The sequence below is a fragment of the Ictalurus punctatus genome, chromosome 17, assembly GCF_001660625.3.
Source record: "Ictalurus punctatus breed USDA103 chromosome 17, Coco_2.0, whole genome shotgun sequence".
NCBI classification, from domain to species: domain Eukaryota; kingdom Metazoa; phylum Chordata; class Actinopteri; order Siluriformes; family Ictaluridae; genus Ictalurus; species Ictalurus punctatus.
The window spans coordinates 23,222,767-23,241,424 of record NC_030432.2 but is presented as its reverse complement, the minus strand read 5'-3'; the positions used below and the strand labels follow the sequence as shown (position 1 = coordinate 23,241,424).

General features: G+C 42.1%; 1 protein-coding gene across 1 annotated transcript in view; it reads right to left on the bottom strand.

The window, feature by feature from the left end:
- nbeab (neurobeachin b) overlaps nt 1–18,658 on the bottom strand; it is a 378,177-nt gene that overhangs the window by 260,740 nt on the left and 98,779 nt on the right. The window contains exons 9-12 of the mRNA XM_053687300.1: nt 9,463–9,660; nt 7,795–7,928; nt 4,848–4,956; nt 2,235–2,387 (exon numbers count right to left, since the gene is read on the bottom strand). Coding sequence (XP_053543275.1) covers nt 2,235–2,387; nt 4,848–4,956; nt 7,795–7,928; nt 9,463–9,660 — 594 coding nt within the window. The remainder of the gene's footprint in view (nt 1–2,234; nt 2,388–4,847; nt 4,957–7,794; nt 7,929–9,462; nt 9,661–18,658) is intronic.

Genomic DNA, 18,658 nt, shown 5'->3' with positions numbered 1-18,658 from the left:
CGCAATATGATGCAGGATGGCTACGGAGCTGCACTTTGAGACACTGCATCAGAGAGACGGCTAGACAGCTCTATTTCGAGTTACAGGAGACTCGTCTTCAATTTATTAAATGTAATTTATCTACTTTAATTTCTCTCTCCATCCGACTCTCTCTCTCTCTCTCCTATCTTGCATCGCCTTGTCTCTAACACTCACCCTCTCCTTCCCATTTTCTGAATTGCACTCAGCCTCCAGAGACGCAGCAACATCTCTCCCTCTCCTCTTCTGCATTTATTTCCATGCCTCTGTGATTTATTCAAGGCAGGCCTTCGTGGCACGGTGGCTGAGCCGAAGCGAGCGTGTCTGGCACACAGAGCACCGTCCATCTTCGGTACGCCTCATCCGTTCCTTCACGGGTCATTATGGAGCGCGGGAGGCCAAATTTCAATCTTTTAGCATTTCAAAAACATACTTCCCTCGGAGTTTAACGACCGGCTGTGACAACAAGCGATACGTTGTTATCGTGAAGAAATTGCACAGGACCGTTAAAAAAAAAAAATAAAAAATAAAAAATAACCCAAAAGAATCACTTTTCCTTGACTCTGGGAGCGAGATTAAGTGGCACTTTAAAAGTTCTGGCTTTTATAAGATAATTAGAGATATTTGCAAATAGAGGTAATATTCAGGTGTTGCTCCAACACATACTTTTTTTTTCTTTCTGTTTACAAAAGGTAAATATACTGCACTACGAGTGCACTAAATAACCAATTACTCTTTGTACAGTGGCAATGATTGCACTCAGAGACGTGTCGCAAGGACTGATTATGTGCACCTTATACTTATATACATGTATATATATATATATATATATATATATATATAAAGGAAAACATTTGCATGTAATCCTATTCAAATATACAGTATGCATATGCTGCAAGCCTCAGAATGTGACAAATAGTTCGGTTTAGTTCAGCCTGTTAGCCTCCAGTTCCATCGCCTGTGTTTTGAACAAGTCTTCAATTACAGTAGCTCACAGAATAGAATAGAAGGCATGAAGTAGAATTTGCATGCTGCAGTATTCCTTTTAAAATGACTGACAGTCTGCCTATTCCAATTAACATATTGTAAAAGATGTAAAAGCCTGTACTTTTATAAAAAAAAAAAAAAAAAAAAAAACCATCAACATGGAGCGCAGTCACGTCTGGTGAATGTATGCAAGGATTCCATTTGGAAAAGCAATCCGATTCAGCGGTTCTGACTATTATTAGAGTCAACCGTGTGTGTGTGTGTTTTTTTTTTTTTTAATGAGTTATTTACCTGATTGAATCAGAAGATTCATTTACACCAACACCAATCTGAATCGGTTTGTTCTTTAGTCTAAACGAGGTGTATTCGTGTCTTGCTCAGATTATTAATAGATTAAGATAGTAGATCGGCTTTCTTATGGCGTTTGTCGTTTCACAGCAAACCAGTGACTACATTTCCCATCCTGCACTGCGGCCTACAAACATGGCCGCCACGGACCGCGACTCCCAGAACGCTCACATTCATTCTAATCACGCACACCTGCATCCAATCTCACACCCTCACTCCACAGACTGCTTTCAAACCATGTCTTTGCGAAGTATTACGCCCGGTCTCGGTCGTGTACCGAGCCTTTATTCATCGCTTTACGTTTCATGGCTTTGATCTGGTTCGCGTCCTCGTTAATCGAGTCTTGTCTGGGTCTAGTTTATCCTGTTCGCTGATCGCCCGACCGTTTGCCTGTTTTGACCACGCTACTGTTTCACGATTTGGATTGGTCTGCCTATATCTCCCATAATAAAACTCTCACCTGCGTTTGCATCGGTCCTCAACCCCCTGACGTGACCGTGTTTTTGAGTTCAGGTCTACATTTATGAGGGATGTAAACACGCACATTTGTAGCTGTATGTGTTGAAAATGCACCTCACGATGAAAAAGATTACACTCAGTTGTCCATTTAAACATCAAGGCGTGTTATTTTACATATTGAGGAACTATAATAAATGACTCAGGAACTGTAGTGAAACTTAAATTGGAACTAAACAGTCACAAAAGTGAGAAAATACTTGAAAGGGACGGCGTGTTTACCGTCGTTTTTACTAGCGTTTCCGAGGGAAGAGTGGTGGTGTTCAATTTTTTTTAAAAAATAAGCCACGCCTACTTTGTGTTTAACTCCAAATTTAGACGGTACCCGAGAGGCGACTGAAAGTCTGAACCCGGAATTCCCTCACCTTGGCCGGAGTGTGGATCCAGATAGCCGCGTTGAACAGGATGTGGTCACACAGTTGCTTGAGAAGCGGAGCGCCGTGGCTCAGGCCGTCCAGGTACTTCGCAAAACCGAGGAACTGCTCCAGCACAGCCCTGGTGATGTGCACCCGGGACGACTACACAACAAAAGTGAACCATCGGTTAGTTTGAAACGGTTTGACTTTGGAGCGGAGAGTGTGCTTTAACTTTGCCAGAAGTTTGTAGGTGATTAGCGGTGGATATGATGGCACCTGTGGGGTAGGTGTGAGCTGTGAGCGTGGCAGAAACAGATGGCGAGCTATGTGTGAATGAGACAGCGAGCAGCGGGAGTGGTGCTGTACTGAGATCATCTCTAAGGTGCTGTCTCATGGCAGCTCACATTTACCGAGGGACAAAGTATGGCTGCATTTTTCCCCTTCCTGGGCCCAAGGTGAGGAAGAGAAATGGAATTTGAAAGAGAGATCGAGAGAGGGAGAGATGGATGGGGAGATGACGTAGCTCTGTCTGACACTGCGTCTGATCGCTCAATTTCCTGAACTATCACCGTTGAGAACATGGAGGCTAAGGAAAAAATAGGATTTTTTTCCCGCAGCAGCACCTGTAAATACTACACTCCTTCATAACACGGATTCATGTACGGCAATTCCCTTATGTTTTATGTAAACGCATAGTATTCGATCATCATTTCAATCTATACGCAGTTCTACTTTTATAATGTACTACCATTATAATTAATAACATTACTAGTAGCAGAAGAATAAGGAGGAAGAGGAGGAGAAATAAAGAGAAGAAGGATGAGGAGGTGGAGGAAGAAAAGAGCAAGAAAGAGGAGAATAGGAAAAAGGAGGAGGAGGAAAAGGAGTGTCAGAGGAGGACAAGAAGAAAGGATGGAGGAGGAGGAGGAGAAGTAAAGAGAAGAAGGATAATGAGGAGAAGAGGAAGAAGGAGGAGAATAGCTAAAAGAAGGCGGAGGAGGAAAATGAGGGGCAGGGGAGGACAAGAAGAAAAGAAGGAGGAGGAGGAGGAGAGGTAAAGAGAAGAAGGATGAGGAGGAGAGGAAGGAGGAGGAAAATGGGGAAAAGGAGGAGGAGGAGGAAAAGGAGGGGTGGGGAGGACAAGAAGAAAAGAAGGAGGAGGAGGAGAAGTAAAGAGAAGAAGGAGGAGGAGAAGAGGAAGAAGGAGGAGAATAGGGAAAAGAAGAAGGAGGAAGAAATGGAGGAGCAAGGGAGGACAAGAAGAAAAGAAGGAGGAGGAGGAGAAGTAAAGAGAAGAAGAATGAGGAGGAGGAGGAGGAGGAGAGGAAGAAGGAGGAGAATAGGAAAAAGTAGAAGGAGGAGGAAAAGGAGGAGCAAGGGAGGACAAGAAGAAAGGAGGAGGAGGAGGAGGAAGAGGGGAGAAGGAAGTGGGGGAGGAGGAAGAGGGGAGAAGGAAGTGGGGGAGGAGGAAGAGGGGAGAAGGAAGTGGGGGAGGAGGAAGAGGGGAGAAGGAAGTGGGGGAGGAGGAAGCGGGGAGAAGGAAGTCGGGGAGGAGGAAGCGGGGAGAAGGAAGTCGGGGAGGAGGAAGAGGGGAGAAGGAAGTCGGGGAGGAGGAAGAGGGGAGAAGGAAGTCGGGGAGGAGGAAGAGGGGAGAAGGAAGTGGGGGAGGAGGAAGAGGGGAGAAGGAAGTCGGGGAGGAGGAAGAGGGGAGAAGGAAGTGGGGGAGGAGGAAGAGGGGAGAAGGAAGTGGGGGAGGAGGAAGAGGGGAGAAGGAAGTGGGGGAGGAGGAAAAGGGGAGAAGGAAGTCGGGGAGGAGGAAGAGGGGAGAAGGAAGTGGGGGAGGAGGAAGAGGGGAGAAGGAAGTGGGGGAGGAGGAAGAGGGGAGAAGGAAGTGGGGGAGGAGGAAAAGGGGAGAAGGAAGTGGGGGAGGAGGAAGAGGGGAGAAGGAAGTGGGGGAGGAGGAAAAGGGGAGAAGGAAGTCGGGGAGGAGGAAGAGGGGAGAAGGAAGTCGGGGAGGAGGAAGAGGGGAGAAGGAAGTGGGGGAGGAGGAAGAGGGGAGAAGGAAGTGGGGGAGGAGGAAGAGGGGAGAAGGAAGTGGGGGAGGAGGAAGAGGGGAGAAGGAAGTCGGGGAGGAGGAAGAGGGGAGAAGGAAGTGGGGGAGGAGGAAGAGGGGAGAAGGAAGTGGGGGAGGAGGAGGAGACAAAGAAGAAACAATGTCAATATATGGTGTGACGACCCTTTGCTTTAAAAAAAAGAAATGAATAGTCTACGGAACGACGTGTGCAGTTCTATAAGGAAATGAGCTGTACGTTTTACTGAGCATCTTGCAGAAGCAGCCACGGTTCTTCAGCCAGCAGCCTTCATTATATCCGTTTGTCTGAAAAGTGGTCTTTTATATAAAACGCTGCTAAAATGTTTGTGTACTGACTCAATGTAGAAGTCATCAAATAAAAACCTATAACAAAGATTCCACTATGAAAACAAAGACTGTTGCACGGTACTGTATATTAGTCCCAGTATACATTACGGAGGAGATGTGATATTACCGTAACAGTGCAATTGCCAAGGGTGCAAGACAAAGGAAAGCTGCAAAGTGGGCAAAACTGACTGAAACGCACCAACCTTTTCCAATAGGTACCCAATCACCAGGAAGCCTTTTCCTCCCAGCATCTGTTCCTGCATGGCCACAGAACTCTTCAGCAACTCCACCAGGAAACCCAGAAGACTGGCACTGTCACCCGTTACACAAAAAGAAACACAATGGAAGAGGTTTGCTCAACAAAAGGGATTTTATCCCAGTAATCTCACTACATTTTCCAGTTGAAAGCAGCACAAACGGTACAGAAGTTGCATAACGAGGCCTAAAATTGTTTTGATGATGTCACAATTTCTCCTCGTCGTGTTTCCGTGTTCTACTCCCGTACATGTTTTGTTCCGTGTTCTCCGATAGCTTTTGATAATCACGCCACGTGCCTCTGTTTCCGTTCTATTCCGGTCTCCACCCCTGTTCTGTGATTGGTCTGTTACTGAGAGTGTTCACCTGTTTCTTGTTTGCTTCATGATTAGCAGGGGTGGAAAATACTTGAAGAAAATTGTACTTTGTAAAAGTACTATATTGGTAGGTTCGTATTTTACTCAAGTGTAGATTGGAATTGGATATTTGCACCCCTAGTCAAGTAAATTTACAAGATTCGTTTTGTTTTATCTTGTAAACATTTTTTCTTAGTAAGATGAAATCAGCCTCCCACATAGGAAGTCCGATGAGTTAACATCAAGCTTGGTAAATTTGCTAGTTAAGTTTTGTAATTTGGCGAGTTAAATTATTATTGTTTTAGTTTCTAACGTCATTTTTACATTAGCTGGGTAGACTCCTTCTGTCGAGCCACACATGATTTTATGGAGATGCCGGTGATCCGGACCCTTTCTGCTCCCCGGACCTGCCTGATCCATCCTGATGCCCGAACTCTGGATGGAGCTCTCATCAACTGGAGACTACCGCCTGGAGATCGCTGACAACGGTACCACTTGAAGTACCATGGAAATAGTTTTGGATCTCAATTCCACATGGACGTTCTCGCTGTGGTTGCTGGATCTACGGTTGCTGCGATGTCCTCGGGACTGCGATTACCACATGCAGTTTTACACTCAGGTCTCCTTTAGTGAACAGTGGACTAGTTCAACAAACAGACTTCATATAAACACCATAATGAACTTTCTTTTACTCTCACACTATCCGTCGTTCCCCAGATGAGGACGGGTTCCCTTCTGAGTCCGGTTCCTCTCAAGGTTTCTTCCTCGTATCATCTCAGGGAGTTTTTTCCCTCACCACCGTCTCCACCGGCTCGCCCAATAGGGATCAATTCACACACTTAAAATCTCCATCCTGTGTTTATATGTTTCTGTAAAGCTGCTTTGAGACAAGGTCCGTTGTTTAAAGCGCTCTACAAATAAAATTGAATTGAATTGAATTCATTTTTGCAAATTATCATGTTAAACTAGCTAGTTAATCAAGGTTGACATTAGCATTCATTCCAACAAGACTGTTAAACATTAGCTAATCAGTAAGACTAATTCTAGGTTTCTGTCCGTTCAAGTCCTCCTGGGAAGTTCATATTTTTACGAGTTGGGAAGTGAGAATTATGACGTCGGGTGCGTTCAAGTCACTTTGGTCACCGCACGACCTTCTCTTAATTAACTACAAAAAATAAATAAATAAATAAAAAATACAGCAAGGTTTTTTTTTTGTTTTTTTAACTCTACGTCTAGAAAATGAAGACGCGTCAGGTGGCTCTTTTGCTTTTTTTTTTTTAATGTTTTTAATCAATTTATGAAGCCACTGTGAACTTTATCATTACTTATTATATTGTAATTGTACAACGCTATCGTATCGTGTGCAGGCAATTAGCTTGTTTTATGGTAAATAAAAAATACTAAATAAATAAATGACTGAAATACGCTTCTGAGACGAGTAAACGTTCAATTTCGTCCATCGATTCCACCGTGTTTTCTTACTGACGCGCCCCCAGCTAGGAAACTCAGAGCTCAAAGGAAATCCCACACGGGTTTCTCACTCGTAATTCCGACACTGTGGTGCGTTCAACTTGTAAATACGATCTTTCCAACATAACTTGAACGCACCATTTGTCAGAGTTAGCATCTTGCTTATGACTGTGCTTAGTGAACTAGCCAGTCGTGCAGGATCTGCTGTGATCAGCTCTTATCATTAGTTAGAAACATTTACATATTTAGATTTTGACCTCAAATACAGTGTCTCGGTATATTTTCCTGTGTGTGCCATTGTTCTTCACAAAGTCCTGAGGACTCTAGTCGTAATTTCTGAGCTCGGGTTCCCGTATTCCAGTTTGCATGTCGATATAATCCGTGTTTAGACCCATGCCTGTGTTGTGCCATTCTCGGATTGCCCATTATATGAGCATGCCGGGTTTATACACTTGTGTTCCACCTCATCAGCCTTCGCATGCTTGCTTTGGGTTATGTGAAGCCAGTGAATGCAAATTTTGACCCTAATTTGGCTTGTAACTTCATTTTCAGACTTGATTGTGCCTTTTCAGACCTCAGAGGGAATAAGATCATATTTGGAATGCAAGTATTGGCAGGCGTTAGCTGCAGGGCCGCATAAATATCCACACAGTGACCTCAGCAAAGCTGGGACCGAGTGCACCCAGAACAGCTGACCCAGAATTAGAGTAATGCTCAGTGCCTCAGTCTAAAGCCTGTAGTACGTTTTGTCCAGCTGAGCTGGACCGCTATGTAGCATTGTTATCTGAGATCAGTAGTACCCAATGCATAACATCAATCATTTCCATACATTTTTCAGTGAGAATGATTCCGTCAATAAAAAGATGAAATGGAAGCAGAAAAGCAAAAATAATAATAATAATAATAAAACAAACACAGCACTACTATAATTTAACAAACGAAGCAGATGCTCAAAGCGTGACTTTTGCGACTCGCAAATCCATTCTATAGATAAACTAAATTACTGGGAATTGATTTTGGTTGTATCATATGCTGGTGAGGTAAGACAAGGTCAGACAAGGTCACTCACCAAACGGAGGTTTCCACCTGACTCTCGCTGTGCTGATGGAAGTCGAGCTGCGAGAAAAGAGGGAAGAGCACCTGAATTCCCCCGATGGAATGGATGGCGCTATGGATCGAGTGGGTGACGACAGCCTTTACGTCCTGCCGAGGAAACGACAAATCATCAAAGAAAAAAAAACACGGACGCATATATCTGCTTCCTTGGAAAGGAGATCGAAAATAACGCTGGAGAGAAATCAAAGCTTTCCCATTTCAGGAATATTTATTTCTTTTATACCACAGCAATTAGCCAACACTTGCCATTTTTATTTATTAAAGAACGACACGTCATGATTTTTATCCGTTTATAGTAGAGATGCACCGATACTAAATTTCTCCGCCGATACCGATAACCGATTATTCAGAGCGATATCGGCCGATAAGCGATACCGATAGTTCTGCCTTCCGTGCCTTCTTTTAAATGAATAATAATGAATTGCACAATTCTGAAAGAAATGCAAATAAAAACTTTATTCTCTCCATTCCAACGAGCTGTGTCACAGTAACTGGTCTCGGAAACAGAAAACACACATTACTCTAATTAACACGAACACATGAACTCAGTAAGATTCTTAACTTATTGAATGTTATTAATTCATATTAACACTGACTGAACTGTAAAAAACCCTCCTGATAGTCTCACGCTCACTCTCCACAAACACAAGCATTTCTACTTCATCACCGAACATCAGACTGGTGATATATAATATCAACTTTTTATATATTAACATTAACTGGATATGAAATACACTACACTACAAATATATATTTCTGTGCAATATATACTACTTTTTTGTCAACTCGTATTTATTTAAATCTTTCAACAGTGTACCGGCCCTTTAATTCAGCGCGAGGAAAAAAAAATCTGACTCGACGCCGAAACTCCCGCTTCACTGCTGCTCACTTCCGGTGTAACATTGTAGCGTTGCAGAGATTACAGAGATTACAAACTGCAGTTCTGTCGTCATTCCACACGAGAGACGTCATCTTTACACACAGCACGGAATGGATGTGTTTCCCCGCCCTCTCTTGATCGACAGGATATAACCGGCCCTGATCGTCGGGATGTTTTTCAACTTGTATATCGATATATCGGTGCGTCTCTAGTTAATAGTTATGTTTAATGTTGTGGAAGGTCCATGAAAGAAGTTAGCTCTTGTTATAGCAGCTCGACTGTCCTTCTCTCACCAGCCCGCGTAGCTTACAGACAATCTGCAACAAAAAAGAGGATGAATTTCTTCGTCCTGAAGAGTTTACCACATCCGAACGGTTTTAATTCGGCGTTACTTCCGACGGTTTCGAAGCGCTGAGACTGGAGACTCCTTCTGCAAATGTCCCACACAGAAAACGTCCCCCTAGCATCGATTCGACGTTCGATTCTTTTCTTTATTCGTTTACTGTACGTGGAGCCTCTTGATGAGTTACTATTAGATCAAGCATGCTAATATAAACCTGTGGTTTGCCTTGCATCTGGAACTACTGTCAGAGCTAACGTTATAGATCATTAATCGATACCTTCGGACCGATCAGATTCGAGAATTCAACAGCATTGTGGTTTAAGGTATAAGGTGCATCAATGCTTAAGCCTAAGCTATACTATAGAAGTATTTCACCACCACACCGCGCATACACACACCTGCAGCATGAGGGCGTGTGGCGAGTGGACGAAGATCGAGGCGTTCTCTCTGGGAGAGGACTCCAGACACAGCTGAGCGTCCGTGGCTTTCGCGTTATAGGTAAAACAGATGTTGCTGGCCAACTTCCCATCGTACAGCACCTGCTTATGATGCTCAGCCAGATGGATATCGCTCTCCGACTTGAACTTAAACGTGCTCTGTGGAGACACACAAAGACAGAGGGTGTAAGAAAGATCCACAGAATCAAAGAACACCGTATAGAATCAGCTAGAGGAATCAATCAGTTCATGTCAAACTAAAATGGCAGGTTTCTTTCATGTAGTGATTGAAATCATCCGACGCCTCGAGTGCACGATGAATTATGAATGAGGCGAATAAAAGCCATCGTGGCTGGAGCTGAAGAGGGCAAATGTGGAACGCTGTAATTGACTCATCATTTGTAGTACCGGTCCTGCAGACGAATGACACTTCGTGAACTGAGTTACACTGCGTTAACACCGTCTCTTTTCACACGTCCAGCGTCGATTTGATCGCGAATTCGCAAAGCCCGGAATATAAAACCGACGCCTGCGCTCTTACCCGAACTGAAGCTCAAACCCAATTTGCTGGCGTTCTACAACAGCCACATTACCGCTGCACTATTCTACCACACGTTTTAATCGTGTTAATTGAATCCTACAGCTATAGTTCCCGTCAGTGCCGACATCCTCACGAGATTCCCTAATATAATTGGATTATGTTAATGCTACGTGAATTGATCGCACTCACGAACGCTACATAACTCAATTCAAATCTGGCCATTAGAAACGTGTTGAAATGAAGTTGAGTATAAGCGATGAAATCACACTCTGATGAGAAATGTTATATTTACGTAAACTATTACGTAATATTATATTATCTTAAATCAGACCGAGTATATATTCCCTTTTCCTCAGTGTATTGGTTCGAACTCCTATGTGGAAGGATTTTAGCCTTATGGGATTCTTATGCTGCATCCAACCTCAGAAGTAGGAAGTCGGAACTCGTCATTTTTCGACCTCCGTACGTTAGACAGACAAAGTCAGGAAAACCCATGGACCGCATTCGTGTTCCTCCTTCGTTAGCAACAAGCTAACCAGCTAGCTGCTATAAGTGATGTACTGTAGATTTTCCTCCTCAAAACAGCGATCTTTTTAGGCAGTGTTATAGATTTAACACGCGAATATGTCTTTATTGACTGATCGAAAGCAAACGAATGTATATACAGTATAGCTCATTTGACGTGCTAGTAAGAAGTGCTGCTTTGTTTATTGTTCACGCTGTGAGCAGCCATGTCGATTTGACATCACTGGCTGAACTCAGGGTTCAGGAGACCGTCCCGAGTTGTCCCGAGTTTTTTGTTGTTGTTTTTTTTCCTATTCAAAGGGTAGGAAATTACGTATCGCGTTTAGTCCGGTGTGTCCAGCGTTAGACCACTGGCACTAGTAGTGTGAGGGTGCTTTCAGAGACTTCAAGTCACTGTTGAAAGTGTTGAAAGTCACTCTGGATAAGAGTATCTGCTAAATGATGCAAATGTACATGTAAATATGTAGAGGATACATTGTAGGACAAGCAAAAAAAAAAGTAAAATAATACAAACGAGAATAGCCTGAATTATTGCTAGAATTTCTGCCACTCATTACTCTTACAGTGCAGCTCGGTATTTTTTGGTAAATGGTCTGCACTTTTTTTTAACCTTAGTAGCTCCACAAAGCGCTTTACACTGTGTCTCATTCACACATTCACACACACCCTCACACACCAGTGGTAGCAGAGCTGCCATACAAGGTGCTAACTTGCCATCGGGAGCAACTTGGGATTCAGCGTCTCGCCCAAGGACACGTCGGTATGTGGAGTCACGTGGGCCGGGAATCGAACCGCCAACCCTACGATTAGTGGACGACCCGCTCTACCACCTGATCCCCAGCTCCATCAGCCCCATCTGTTTTTTGTGTGTTGATTGTTTTGTTTTGTTTTTTTCCCCCACACTGCATCACAAAAATGAAGCTAGATTTAGCACCGAGGTGCTAGGACGTCAAACGCTCTGGAAAATATTCAACAGACGACTCACCAAAACGCTACGAACTGCTAAAGCATTTACATCAATTATCAAAAAGAAGCTAATGGGTTTTCACAAATGAGACCGTCCTTACAATGCGCGTGCTAGTTGCGAGTTTATTCAGCAGCCCATCCAGCTCCACATAAACCGTTCACTCCAACAGGTCGTGTGTAAAGTGACGGCATTGTGTGGCACTTTTATTTTACTTCACACTCCTGAAAGTAAAGCACTTGGAGCTGCATTTTAAATGTACAAAATATGCAGTATACATATTTATTTAGCATAATTATTGTTATTGTTGTTGTTATTATTATTGTTGTTCTCTTCTTCTTCTTATTATTATTATTATTATTATTCCCTATATTTTGATACTGTCCTGGCAATATATTTATTTTAATAGGTTACACATTGAAATGCAGTGTATCTAAATCAATACACAGATTTATTTATTTATTTGTTTGTTTGTTGTTGCTGTTCTTCTTCTTCGTATTATTATTATTATTATTATTATTATTATTATTATTATTATTATTATTATTATTCTCCTTCTTATGATTATTCCCTATATTTTGATACTGTCCTGGCAATATATTTATTTTAATAGGTTACATTGTATTTCAATGTGTATCTAAATCAATACACAGATTTATTTATTTATTTATTTGTTGGTGCTGCTCTTCTTCTTCTTCTTCTTATTATTATTATTATTATTATTATTATTATTATTATTATTGTTATTATTATTCCCTATATTTTGATACTGTCCTGGCAATATATTTATTTTAATAGGTTACACATTGAAATGCAGTGTATCTAAATCAATACACAGATTTATTTATTTATTTGTTTGTTTGTTGTTGCTGTTCTTCTTCTTCTTCTTCTTCGTATTATTATTATTATTATTATTATTATTATTATTATTCTCCTTCTTATGATTATTCCCTATATTTTGATACTGTCCTGGCAATATATTTATTTTAATAGGTTACATTGTATTTCAATGTGTATCTAAATCAATACACAGATTTATTTATTTATTTATTTATTTATTTATTTATTTATTTATTTGTTTGTTGTTGCTCTTCTTCCTCTTCTTCTTCTTCTTCTTATTATTATTATTATTATTATTATTATTATTATTATTATTATTCCCTATATTTTGATACTCTCCTGCAATAGTTACACTGTATTTCATTCTGTATCTAAATTTATACACACATTTAATACACACATTTGTTTGTTTGTATTAGCATATGCCTTTATCCAAATGAATTTACACTGAGGATAAAAAAAATAATAATAAATAAATAAATAAATAAATAAATAAATCTTCAAAAATGTAGATGTACAACTATGAAAGTGCCAGTACTCGGGAGTGCTCCAAACACAAATACAGAACTGAATCAACTCAGAAGTGATAGAATAATAGAACATGGCATATCGCACATTAGATTCTCAGCTGAAGGGACTCCTGGGAGCACAGACACTTATTTTTATCCTTATGATAAATCACTGACTTGAATAACATCTGAAAACATTTTTCACAAATACTGCATGTGGCACTGATGTGCACTATACAAATCAACGAATCTATATCCAAAATCAAACAACGTGCTTGATTAGAAAAGAAATGATTCGCTGGACATTTATGGGCGACTCTATGGGTTCTTGTCAGGTTCCACGCCTTGCTGGAAGTAACTAATGATCTAATACTAGCCTTTTGAGGAGGGAAAAAAAAAAAACAGCCAAACAACATTCATCTTCTGTGTCAGCGGGGAAGAAGAAACAACAAGAGAGAAGTTATACTGTGAAAAACATCCTGCAGTCCAAAAAAATATCTCCGACACTTAGCAGTTGGCTAACGTAGCAGAGATGGCGCTGAAAACCGATGGCGGAAAACCAATTTGTTCTTCTCTCCTTTTGTTCTCCGGGTTTATTTCTGTTAATATCCGTGTAAATTATTATAATTTTTTTTAAATTTTTTTTTTTTAACCCTAATAAAAAAAGAACGCTCATTTATACGATAGGTTCAGATTTTTAAACGACAACATGGCTTTACGACATGTGAATCAGTGTGTTCATGTGGAGGAAATATTTCCGCAAACATCGTTACATAACCTCAGGAAAGGTCTATACACGGAAAACAGAACATCACGTATAAGAAGAGTATGAAGAAAGAGAGAGAACTAAAAACGACTTGCATAACATCAGCAACTAAAATCAGTGTGTAATTACAGGAAGATTGGGGGGGGGGTTCTTTTTTGAGTCTCTCTCACGTGCTTACTTTCATCCTTCATGCACATTTAAGAGCGTATACATTCCTACTTTAACTTGGGTGAAGAATCTGAAGTCGTACTACAACTTTTACTAGTTTTCATTTGGAAAAGTAGTCGCACTTTTACTCGATTAAAAAATTTACTACATCAGAGACCCCCTCTTTTACCCCCCCACCACCCCCACCCCATCACCTCTCTAGGGTCAGGGTCACTACCGTCATGACATCGCCGGCTGACGTAACCACAGCTGGAGTAAGTCATCATCTGTAGCAGCTGAACAGAAATGGGACGTCTTTTAACGGCATGGTAGTTAATCTCAGTATGCTAGATTAATCTTTGGGCTTGGTAATGCTAATTCATCTGAGTAGTGTGGTAGGTCTGGTAGTCGCTGGTTGGGAGACGGAGCATGAATCATTCGTTTCTCCGATCAATCACGTGAATTATAGGATTATAACGCTAACAACTAACACCGCCTGTGCACTAAGCAAAAACCAACAGTGTTAGTCGATACGTCTAGAGCTCCTGAGATCATACACAGGCCACAGCAGGTAAATTTACAACACACAATACACGACGTACATAACACTGATGTTAGATGAAGGCGTAACTTTTAAGATCCATGCATCTTTGATACCGCTTAATCCTTTTCAGGATCACGGGGAAACCTGGAGCCTATCCCAGGGAGCATCGGGCACAAGGCGGGGTACACCCTGGACAGAGTGCCAATCCGTGACTTTAAGATATTGAAGAAAATCATCTTCTTTATCCTATATATATATAAAGCACTTTATCCTGGTCAAGGTTGCAACCTGTCCCGGGAATATTGGGAGTGAAGTGGGAGTACATCCGAGACTGGCTGATGCATGTTTCCAGGAGGTGCGGAAAAACAAACAAACAAACACGAGAACCTGAAAGAAACCTGAAAGGAGTGGGAATACATCCGAGACGCGCTCGTGCGTGTTTTCAGGAGGTGCCGAAAAACAAACAAACAAACAAACAAGAGAACCTGAAAGGAGTGGGAATACATCCGAGACGCGCTCGTGCATGTTTTCAGGAGGTGCCGAAAAAACAAACAAGCAAGAGAACCGGACAGAAACCCGCCAGGACACTGGGAGAACATGCACAGATACTCCACACAGACAGTAACCCGAGCTCAGGATCGAACCACGGACCCTACACCCCCTCTTGGAATGTTGGGGGAAAAAAAAAAAAAGTATAGTTATGAACCACCTAACCAGTGACTATTTACAACTGTCTTTCTGAGCCTTAAAAATCATAATCATCAACGGTTTGCTAGCATGAAAATAGCTAGCAACTTGTCCACGTCGTTTCAATAAAAAAATAAAAACATAATCTGTTAGACTCTATATCACTGGGGACTGCGTACACAGGATGCGCTACACAACGGCTATTTGTTTTCGCACTGGCACCGTCTAGCACTAGCCAGGCTAGTGCCTAAAACTAGCGACGCTGTGAACATGCTCATAAACTCCATGCAAACAGGAGGCCAAGATCATACCAGAGTGCTGTGAGGTGGCAACATTACCCTAAAATTTAATTTCTATGTAATCCCTGGGGATAAAAACAGTGCATCTACATAAAGCTAGTGCAGCTGATGTGCTTCTGAATCATTTAAGACGCGAGTGTGACTTACATCAAGTGTAGCATACAGGTGTAGATTTTAAACCAGCGTTCAAACCATGGTCAAGCCTGCTCTGCTGCGCTAGAAACCAGAATGGACATATATACAGTATGTATATTCAGTGGTTTGCGGTAACGCTATGCTAAGCATGGCTATGCTAACGGCAACTTAAACGGCTTCAGCAGTTTCAGTGTTATTATTATTATTTTTTTGTTTTTTTTTTCCAATTTCACGCAGGCCGAATGAAATTACGTGCGGGCCTTGTGTTTGACATACGTGCCGTAATGTTTCCTTCTGATCAGCTTAACTTTTCGGACTATTAAGTAACGTGATGTTCTGTATGCTACCACCTCAGGTGCTGCCCCCTAGTGTGTAAGTGTGCAGTGAATATTAAACAGAAATATCGCGATACACAATATGAGCAGCAAACTCATCCATCCATCCATCTTCTATACCGCATATCCTTTTCAGGGTCACGGGGAAACCTGGAGCCTATCCCAGGGAGGATGGGGCACAAGGCGGGGTACACCCTGGACAGGGTGCCAGTCCATCGCAGGGCACAATCACACACCCATTCATACACTACGGACACGCCGATCAGCCTACCATGCATGTGTTTGGACTGGGGGAGGAAACCGGAGTACCCGGAGGAAACCCCCGCAGCACGGCGAGAACACGCAAACTCCGCACACACAGGGCCACGGTGGGAATCGAACCCCCGACCCTGGAGGGCGTGAGGCGAACGTGCGAACCTCTCATGCCTAGTCCTTCTTGTAGAAACTCACACTTATTCTATTAAATATTCCGTGATCAGCAACTCGATGAGTTGCACTGTACCTATTTCCCCCTCGCAGATTATCCTGATAGGTCAGTTAGTACAGGCTGCATCACACTAACACACTAAATAAATGTCTAAATAATATTAACATCCTCGGGGTAGTATGCTAGCAGGTGGTTGAGATCTTGACCGAAGTATTCATAAGTCCGAAGAGATCGTGATCTGCTGTCTTGTCAGTGTTACAAGGGTTCTGAAAATAATGATTGTGCACAGCAGCTTGACTACTACAGATCCTGAGCGCTAGTTGAAAGATTCAAGCATATCCTAGTTAAGAACGCAGAAAGTCTATCTGACAAAGGGGCAAAAAAAAAAAAAAAAAAAAAAGGAAACATAAGACAAAAGACTTTGTCTAGTAATGCTGACTGAACTGATCTTTCCATCAGGCAGGGGGAAACACAGATTACAGGTTCATCTGTGGTGTGTAATTGCTTTCCCCTGTAGCAGGCTCTTCATTATTTCTAATAACTTGCCTGTCCTGATGGTATGTGTTTCTGAGCTAATTGAAGGTGAAGATCCTTAAAGGATCTCATGCTTGAGCACACTGAAGAGCTGTACAGTCCACGGATAAGGAGAGGTTAGGAAATAGATTTTTTTTAAATTATTATTTATTTAAAGAAATGCACTTTATTGGTTCAGTGAAATCCTTATGCTCTGCAAAGTAAGAAGAAGAACGTACGGCTGAAGCAAACAAGTACTTTTGGGCATTTTCAGTGAGAATAAAGCTTTGACACCAAAGCGTAACAATGTGTAAATATTAAAGGTGGAACAAAATGACCCTATCCCTATTTTCTTAATTATTATTATTATTACATATAAAAATCCCAACACGATCCGCATGGTGTGTGAATTCTGGCTCTGAGAGTTCTTCAACCTCAGTTCATCATTCATCTGAACTAGAGATATGAACAGGAATGTCCATCCATCCATCCATCCATCCATCTTCTACTGCTTACTCCTTTCCAGGGTTGCGGGGAGCCCCTATCCCAGGGGATTCGGGGCACAGGACGGGGTACCACGCCATCTCAGGACACAATCATTCACAAACACTAACACACACACACACATTCACACGCTACGGACAATTTTAGAGATGCCGATCAGCCTGCAATGCACGCTTTGGACTGTTGCAGGAAACCGGAGTACCCGGGGTAAACCCCCGAAGCACGGGGAGAGCATGCAAACTCCACGCACACAGGGTAGAAGTGGGAATCAAACCCTCACCCCCAGAGGTGTGAGGCAAATGCAGACCTTTAGTCTCATCCAGACGTCCTGTCACCCTTCCTGGCAAGCTTTCTAAGAAAACCGTGCACCTCCTATCGATAGCTGTATTTATATTTGCGTACAACATATAATCTCTCCGTTACTAATAACGCATTTCTATTCGCTTACCTAATCCCTAGTGTAAAATTTCTGAATGTATTCGTGCATGGTCAGAATTGCTTCGTGGTGGGCCTCCGGTCACTCACATCGACGCTGAGACGGACGGAGGACAAACTAACCACGGCCGTCGGCTCACGTTCACAACAGTACAATACAGTGGTATGAATCTATATTTATGTATTACATCTTCTGGTGAGATTCAGCCCGGCACATTGTATACACGGTGCACACACAGATCTAGCGGGTTAGCACACGATACGCACATTTCTAAAAATACACGGCTGAAAAAAAATCACCCATGTCCCGTGTGTTCTGACAGAAACCCAAAGAATCCTCGTGAACCTAGACCGACACCGAGCGCAGTGCGGAGATACGGTAACGCCCTAGCTTACACAGCGTATGAACTAGAAGTCGAAAAACCGCCGCAGGTCCTAATTACAGCAACATTAATACCCGTTTTAAAAAAGATCAACCGGCTGACTCGTTTTTTTACCCCCAGGACACAATTAAAAGCAAGAGCTCTACAAAAGCTCCTTGGAACAAAAGCTCGGAAACAAAACGAAAGCAAGCAAATTAAGGGCATTAGGTTGTAGTCTGGATGTAAGTGTGTTTTAAGACGCAAAGCAAGAAAGATTTGCTCTGACTTCATGGCAGAATATTAAAAACAACGGGAACAACCTCTCCATGTTTTTTTTTGTTTGTTTGTTTTTTTCCGTTTATCTGCAGTCAACAATTTGCATCCACATTGGCACTTGGTAGGTTGTATGTACTGGTAGCTAACATTAGCTTAGACGTGGAAAGATTAGCAAAATGTTACATTTTCCAGTAAAGTATAGTATGGATAAAGTATTCCTCCACCTCTTGCATCACTCATTTAAACATGGCTACGTCACAGGGTAGCTGAACACTCAGAAGAAAATGCTAAGCGCCCTCTTCCTTAACCTGAGCTCACAGACGCCCATGATTGCTTGCTCTACCCAGA